The 8,504-nt window shown below is 36.3% G+C and overlaps 2 protein-coding genes across 4 annotated transcripts in view; one reads left to right on the plus strand and one right to left on the minus strand.

Moving 5' to 3' along the window:
- The window catches only part of AQP11 (aquaporin 11), a 26,208-nt gene that overhangs the window by 15,415 nt on the left and 2,289 nt on the right, over positions 1 to 8,504 (plus strand). For both annotated transcript variants that reach the window (XM_019631653.1, XM_019631654.1), the window contains one exon: positions 6,145 to 6,261. In XM_019631653.1, the coding sequence (XP_019487198.1) occupies positions 6,145 to 6,261 (117 nt within the window). The remainder of the gene's footprint in view (positions 1 to 6,144; positions 6,262 to 8,504) is intronic.
- Positions 2,371 to 8,504, minus strand: part of CLNS1A (chloride nucleotide-sensitive channel 1A) — a 31,224-nt gene continuing 25,090 nt past the window's right edge. For both annotated transcript variants that reach the window (XM_019631655.1, XM_019631656.1), the window contains one exon: positions 2,371 to 3,137. The gene's annotated coding sequence lies outside the window, so the exon portion shown is untranslated. The remainder of the gene's footprint in view (positions 3,138 to 8,504) is intronic.

Consider the following 8,504-nt stretch of genomic DNA (forward strand, 5'->3'; position numbering starts at 1 on the left):
GAGATGCTAGCAAAAATGTTTGTTTCAGCTTCTCTGTTCAGGGATGGCAAAAATTCTATTAGAATCCTCATAAGGGATCTGCTTAGAATTCAATTACTATATATTAGCCACAAAAGACGGGTACCATATGTAAATTCACCCAATCTAGAAATACTTTTAAAATGGGATTTGCATGAGAATTAGCTATATCGTGTTACCACCTGAAATTATGCAGATAAAGCAATTTCTATCTAAGTATCTATCGCTCCGAACATTGAGTAACTGCACTTGTCTTTTTCTAAAAGTAAAGGACTATGTGTTATGATCATCTGTGCATAATTTCTCTTTACTACCATGTTTCCGCGGAAATAAGACCTAATTGGAAAATAAGCCCTAGCATGATTTTCAGGGTGCTTGTAATATTGGGCTGTTGGAAAAGTCATGACGCATTTTTGCAACAAAAAACAGAAAAAAATATGTCATGACTTTTCCGACAAACCAATATAAGCCCTACCCCAAAATAAGCCCCAGTTAAGATCGTCAGCCAGACATGACTGTATTTGAATAAATGTAGATTTTTATACATGAATAAATGAATAAAATGCATCTTTTAGAGCAAAAATTAATATAAGACCCAGTCTTATTTTCGGGGAAACACAGCAATACTGGAAATGATCCTAACAAGATTTCAAATACATAATCTACAAAGATTTAAAGAAGCTTATTTGAAAAGCATGAATATTGGACAAACTGATCTGAGGGAAGAGGAAACCCACTGGGATCATATCTTTAATGAATACATTTTTAAAACAATAGAATCTAGTACAGATGACCACCTAACTCTACCCTAGCCTTTAGGGGTATTTTTAGATGGCTCATACTATGGGTGGGACATGTCTACGCCTTCTCTTTAAATTTTCTCTACATTAAGAAATAAGAAGCAAAACAATTCTAGGAACCCTAAAATTAAGCTCAAATAGAATCAATAAATGTTGCCTTTTACCTTGTAACAATAAATTGATTGAAGGTAACAATAACCTTGATCATTATGAATTTCATTTTTTAAATGTCTGACCTAATCTTTTTTCCCCACCTTCTCCTATTTTCTCAAAGCTCTGGGTGCAACTGACTAGTATTATAGAACGTTAGCTGAATCTTTGAAAGCCATTTATTTAGTCCAGTCGCACTGTTTCACAGAAGAGGAAATAGGCCAAAAGAGGTTAAATACCTTGTCTGCCAAGCCAGCAGTAGATGCCTGGTCTCCCGTACCTTAGCTGAGTACATCAGCTCCAATACCAGGCTGACCACAGCAGTGCTACAGGAAACACAGTGCACAGAATCTCCTCCACAATGTGTCGATACGTTGCCAGAGCACTTTAGGCTTCACTGTGTCATGATTACAAGTCTGTAAGCATGGCTTTAAAGAGGAACTCAAATAGAATTTCTAAGATCAGCCCATGAGAATACCCTGACAGCTTACTGGAATGGATGAATGTCTAGGACAGAATCAGTGCTGTTGAGACTGGTAGCAGAGAAATTTGGGAACTTCCTGTGCTGTCTCATTGAAATTTTAATATCGCAAACCCTGTAATAAAAAGAGAATTTGCTTCCTTTCAGCAGTTGAGCTGGTAGATGGTATAGCTATATGGTGTTTTGGAGCATAGACTTAAAAATCACAGCTCACTATCTCCATGAAAAGCATTACTTTACCTCTCTCTGTAACTCAGTTTCCTCATCTCTAAAGTGGGATAATAAAAGCACCTATACCTCATGTGTAGATAAGAATATTATGTGCATAATGTCTGTAAAGAACCCAGGACAATGCCTGGTACAGAGAAGGTCTCAGTCAATTTCAGTTACCATTCCAAGTGGCCCTTTTACTTGCCTAGTATAACAAATTCAGTATTTCTGAGAGTCCGGTCAGAAAAAGAAAAATTAAATTCGTTTTTTTGGTCTACCATGCAGGATGAGGGAAACCAAGTGAAAGTGCTAAAAAGAACACTAAGTTTAGTGGTGACAAACTAGAGTTAATTAGCCAAGTGATTCTGAGTAGCTTTTCTAATCTTATTTTTAAGGTCACGTAATGGTATTGAAAGTTCAAGAATAAATCTGTAAATAAAAACTGAAAATTGAGAGTTGGTAAGTTGTTATAAGAAATTACTCCTGATCCAAGTGAAAGAAGCAGAAATCCCTTGAAATATAGTAAATCTTTGTCCTACTAAGTATTTGCCAGTTAGAGCTCTAACTATACATTTTCTTATTCATTTAATGTTCATGTTATCAACAGAAGTCAAACAAAAATAAGACCAACAAGATTCTCTTTTTTGGCCAGCATTAATTTTTTAAAAAAACATTTCTCATTAATGGTTTTAGTCAAGAATGAGAGTACAATAATATAGAAAACCTAGATTTATTTGTTAAGCTATTATGAAGACAAAACAATTATCATCTGAAGTACTTTGAGGACTTCATCCCAGTTTCACTTGTTCTATTACAGAAACTGACCTAAGAGGCTGGAAATGAAAGGATATAACCTAAGAGGTTATAACAGAACTGGTGGAACATGGTGAAAGGAGCAAAAGCTAGGCAGAAGCACTTGTGTTAGTGGCATGGCTGGGATGTTTCCAAAGGGGCTCCCTAGAGATGCCTGAATGAATGAATCTGGGTCCCAAATTAGTAAAAAGATCCTTACCCCTGTGGAGAATGAACAGAGGCCAAGATTTCTCTGAGATCTCTGTTTCTCTCTTTAAGGGGTAAGAGTATCCTTAGGCCCTAAGGGGGGTATATCTTAGATTCAGCCTCTGTCCCATCCAGTCTACCTAGACCTTCAAGTCCTGTGCATTTTCACCATAGGGCCCTGCTGGGTTACGGGAGATGCATACACTGAAGGCAGGAAGTACAGGCCTACTCAGAGGGTACCTAGACACAGGAAGTTTGGGAGTAAATGATACACTACAAATACCCTCTTGGTTACGGTAATTCACCTTTGTTAAAAAAGGTCAGAGTTTCTTCTGCTGGTGACAACGTGTTGTCTCCGTATAGTCTGTTTCAAGAAAGAACTGGCTCGGGTAAGTTTTGGAGAAGAAAAAATACTTTCATCAACACCCACTCCACAGAGGAAAAGGCACCAAGTTCTCTCCTACAGTTATGAGCAGAATCTGAAAAACAAAAGGTTTACAGTGTTTATAATATCTAGTATTTATTTAATGCCTCGTCAAGAGTACCAGGGGACTAAGGTATATTATATATCAGTCTTTGCAAATATCCTGCCCGGCAGTCATCATCCCATTTTTCAGATGAGGAAACTAAGGGTTAGAGAAGTTATATGCCTTGTCCAAGACACAGAGCCAGGACATGGCAGAGCTGTGATTCCACCATTCATATGCCTTTCCCTTCAGCCCCCCTCATGCACTAAGTGCTAATTCTGTTACCTTGAAATTTGTAATTGTTACATAAATACTCTAATTATTCCTTGTTCACCCTCTGTTGGGTGCAAATGATCTCACAGATTCATTACACACAAAGATGCCACTATGAAATACGTCTTTACTGTACAAAGTCACAAACATGACTGGCGATAGAGGAGGAAGATACAGAAGTGATGAGTCACGATACTTAACTGTTAGATATTTGAAAATTTGTGTGCAATGAATCTGTGAGATCAGTTGCGCCTAACGGAGGGTTAAAGGCAAACACAATGTTAAATGATTAAAAATTTACAGACATTACAGACATTGTTTGGAATTCAGGTCAATTATCCAAATGAAGAACTTGCATAAACTTTATGAATAAAGTATCTGTCTGTTCCAGCTGTAGCATAAAATGAACAGAAAACAAATCATCAGCTCATTAGAAAGTTTGTGGTTATCTTATGGTCATTTCACCAGAAAATTAAATTACAAAGAATCCTAGGAATTCTCTCCAGGGAACTTCAGTAATATCCCATTTGTGTAATCATTAGTAACAGACCAAATGAGTTTCTCATAATCCTTATTAATAGAGTGGTTAGCGTTCTCTGAATAGTCTATTTTTCAAGAAGAAATATGTGAAAGCCAGAAGATAAAAAAAAAATCTGTTTCCCAGTTTCAATAAAAGACACTAAATGAGTATTAATGAACTGATAAAAACCAACATGCTATAAAGAACATGATAAATAAAATGTGAGAAATAAGGGAAGACAACTTAAGTTTGTACCAAAAGATTTCCCATGATGTAGAATAGTGAAGTATTAGCATCTGGAACTGTTAAAAGTTAACAGAGCTCCAGTGATATGAACAAATAATTTTTTAGCTGACTGCAGAGGAGACATTATTTTAGACTGTATGACTACCAATGACAGAAGTAAATGCCATGGAAATTAAAACTATATATTTAAAGAAAGCTATAAATCACAGAACTCTAAAGATTATTTTTTGATAGTTCCACAGGCGGCACCTGAGGCAAAAGCAGAGACCCATTATCACAATTCATGGTTAGTATAAGAAGCAACATTATATTCATAATGGCAATAATTTGAAAGGTGAATGGAACTTAGAATAGCAAGAGCTCTCACAACCTAACTGGATATCTGACAATGGTAGAAGGATCAGGCAAAATATATAACTCTTGCCACGCTATTACTATCTGCTTCAATAAAACAAGGGACCTGGATATAAGCAGCAGCATCTCAAATACTGGAGGACAGCTAGTATTCACAAAACTGCTATAAGGTCAGAGGTAGCAGGACATCACAGAGGAGAAAGGAGGATAGCAACTTAACAGTGTGAAAATCTTACAGCCTATAAAGAACGACTGCTAGCATTACGAGTCTTAGCTCTGTATGCTATGACCTAGTTACATGACCTTTAGTTATTATCTAATATTACAGTTGAGATACTCAAGCTGGCAAAGGGCAATTTATTTCTTAGAGTAAGATGTAGCAAATAGTCAGGGACAAACTACAGGCAAAGCTCACAAGAAAGTCGAGGAGAGTCGGCCGAGTGGCTCAGTTGGTTAAGAGCTTGCTCAAGAGTTTGAGCTCTGAGCAACAGCGGTTCAAGTCCCGGCCCGAGCTGAACAGCCACTGAGCTGCCAACAGGTAGCAGGATGGCTCAGCTAAAAACAAAGAAACAAAAAAAAAAAAAAAAAAAAAGAAAGTCGAGGAGAGAAAACTGGCAGTGAGCGCTTATGGCAGCCAAGAAAAGCAGGTATAAAGTAACTTGGGAAATGATAGCTTTTGGACANAAAAAAAAAAAAAAAAAAAAAAAAACTTTTTAAGTAACGACTTATTGAGGTATAATTTACATACCATTCAGTTACTTCTTCAGGGCTCCCTTGACAAGTAAAAATGGAGTCAATAGTGATGCTTTGGTTCCTTTTACTTCTTGTTTTTAACACAAAGGTATGCTATGCCCAAGAAGAACCTGGGGTACTATATCCATTTTCAGTGTACTTTCATTTTACTTTTATTATTCATTCATTTGAATTGATCAATATTAAGGGCAGCCAAATCTCCTGTTTTATAAAACCACAGGAACAATAATAGAGCAATTCGCTTTCAATGTGCATTTTATAATAATATACAGGAAAAGCATTGGATTAACTCCCTTAATGTCTCTTTTTTTTTTTTTTGCACCTGGTATATTTTAATCTATAATCTATTTTCATACTCTTATGATATGCCAGGTGATTCTGCAAAGATCACAGAATAACAACACAGTTGGCTCTCTGTATCCATGGGTTCCAAACACATGGATTTAAATAACCACAGATCAAAAATATATAAAAGAAATATTACATTGCTAACATGTACTGTGTAGTTAGGAGTACGATGGTTGTCTATACTGAACACGTACAGACATTTTTATTGTTGTCATTATTCCCTAAACAATATAACTATTTACATATCATTTACATTGTATTAGGTATTGTAAGTAATCTAGAGATGATTGTAAGTATACAGAAAGACGTATGTAGGTTATATGCAAAAACTACGCCATTTTATATAGGGGAGACTTGGGCATCTGTGGAGTTTGGTACCTGCAGGATACCAATCCCCCACGGATACTGAGGGACGACTGTACCTCAATACCTACAACAAGTCACATTTAGTAACCCCTTTATTTTCAGTTATAAGAAAATGTAAGATATATGGTTTGGTATCACTCTGCTTAAAATGTATTACAGGGGGAAGTCAAACAGGAGCTGTATTTAACCCAGCTTTGGCACTTTCACTACATTTCAAGTGTTTTGATGAAGAATTCCTTCAATTTTTTATAGTATATTGGCTGGCTCCTTCTTTAGGTAAGCATATTATTTAATATGATTGAAAGATCAGTTGATCTTAAAATATGATATGAAATGTCACTGTAACATGTCAATTTTCAAAGTCAGAGTAGGCACACACACAAAAAATGAAAAAGGTAGTTAACATGCCTGAAATAACATTTTATATTGTACAGTGTCCTTTAAAACTGTTTTTATTTTAAAATAAACAAAATTACCTAGTTAAGGTAGTCACTTTCAGTTATGATACCACTTTAAAAAATACTCAAATATGAGGGGAAAAAAAAAAGAGGATTAATTTCATTAAAAAATAATCTTTTTTTTTGCTAAAGGAATTAGTTTTTTCACATTTGTAAGCTCCAGATAAAATACTATTTAGTTCATTTGACTCATTTTGCAGAAAAACATCTCACGAAACAATGTATACGTGTAATGAGCAGTTTTAAAATCTGCAAGATTCATTCCTGTTATTTCTATCTGGATCAGAAGACATACAAATCTCCTCTATACAGATGGACTAAATAACACAAAAAGTTATAAAATAACTGTAATCATAATATGCATTTCTTTATACAAGTTATCAGCATTTTATTTTGTTTAGTCATTTGTTTTAAGCCTGATTATAACTCGTAACTATAAATGAATATGAGCATTCCTGGCCTTCTATTAGTTCACCCTTTTTTAGCCAGTTAGCACTGTTTTTTGTTGCTTGTTTCTAATTTTAAAAAGGCGGGGAGGACATACAGAAGGGAACAGTGCCACAACAGGTTTGAATAGCCTTCACCCTTTACCCCTCCCATTCACCTTCCATTCCTTAATCTCACAGTTAGTATCTATTATACGCAATAATAGATGTAGGTCTAAACATGAAGAATGTAAGAGAAAACCTGCATTTAAAATACTAATAATGGTACCTTTTTTTTTTAGTTCAACAGATTGCTAGTGTTTTCCAGTAATAAGTTTTGGTTTTTTTTTTACAAAGATTTTATTGGGGAATTGGGGGAGGGGAACAGACAAGTTGCTGTCCTTTTTGTTCTTCAGTCTAATTGTGAAGGCTGTAGCTTCACTGGCCCACGTTGGTATTATCATTGTGCTCTTCCCGGGTGAGACAGTCGCTCGCCCGCCATTGGACGGCCACTCATGGCGGCTCAGGGCAGCTCACGAAAGCACATGCCAGCTGCTGGCCAGCCCCACTGCAGCCTACACCATCACCGGTGACTCATGGCAGCCCAGCTCCAGGTCGAGCTGTTGTTCACCATCTTAGCTGTAGAGGGCGCAGCGTCACCGGCCCTCATGTGGGATCCGAACCGGGGCCCTGCTGCTCAGAGCTGGGGTCCCAAGCCAACTCCTAACCAACACGCCACTCGGCCAGCCCCCAGTAATAACTTCTTTCAAGATAACTTTTCTCTATTTTTAATTTTTAAGAAGTTAATGTCACTGAAGTTAATGTAGTTAAAAAAGATCACTAATTGATAGTGATAGTTTTCATGTGGAAACATGTCTTATTTAAAATTGACATATATTAACATTATATATCTGTTAATGTGCTCCAACTACAATTTTAACAATAGGCCCATGAGAGTAATTAATTCACCCATTACTTCAAAGAACACTAAAAACTAGGTCTTTCCAGAAGAATGTTAAAAAAAAAAAAAATCTGAAATAATGACGTTCTTTGTAAAAGGACCATGACTTTTTACTTTAAACATGTTTTCTAGCCCAAATCACTTAATAATGTCTTCCTGGAAAACATGTCATTATAGATCAAAAAGGAACAATCAGCTCTGCCCCTTCAGAAAGTATAGACTAGAGTTAAGTAGGGTGGGGAAACAGACTATATTCTTTTCAGGTTAGTGTTGTCCAAACAGGAAGTTAATATGATTTGTGGCCATTACCAAAACATTTTAAAGAGCCACTTATCCCAAAATACCCCAAACAAAAACAAAAATACTTTTGTTTCTTTGTTTCCTATTTAAGGAATCTTTTAAAACTGGAATTGGGATCAACTTTTCTATAATTACGTAGGGCCCTACTTAAGCTTGTTGAAAATATGCATTCAAAGATTCTTAGTTGGCCTAAAGACCTCCGAGCTTTTTTCTAAATAAGTCCAACATAAAATTTCTATTGTAGTTTTTGGTTTAAAGAGGCATGTTAAAAGAATAAATAAGGGCCGGCTGAGTGGCGCGATGGTTAAGAACTCGCTTGGGATGCCAGAGGGCCCCGGTTCGGATCCCACATATGAGGGCCAGTGATACTGCCCT

Source organism: Hipposideros armiger, unplaced genomic scaffold (assembly GCF_001890085.2).
Source record: "Hipposideros armiger isolate ML-2016 unplaced genomic scaffold, ASM189008v1 scaffold_1030, whole genome shotgun sequence".
Lineage (NCBI taxonomy): Eukaryota > Metazoa > Chordata > Mammalia > Chiroptera > Hipposideridae > Hipposideros > Hipposideros armiger.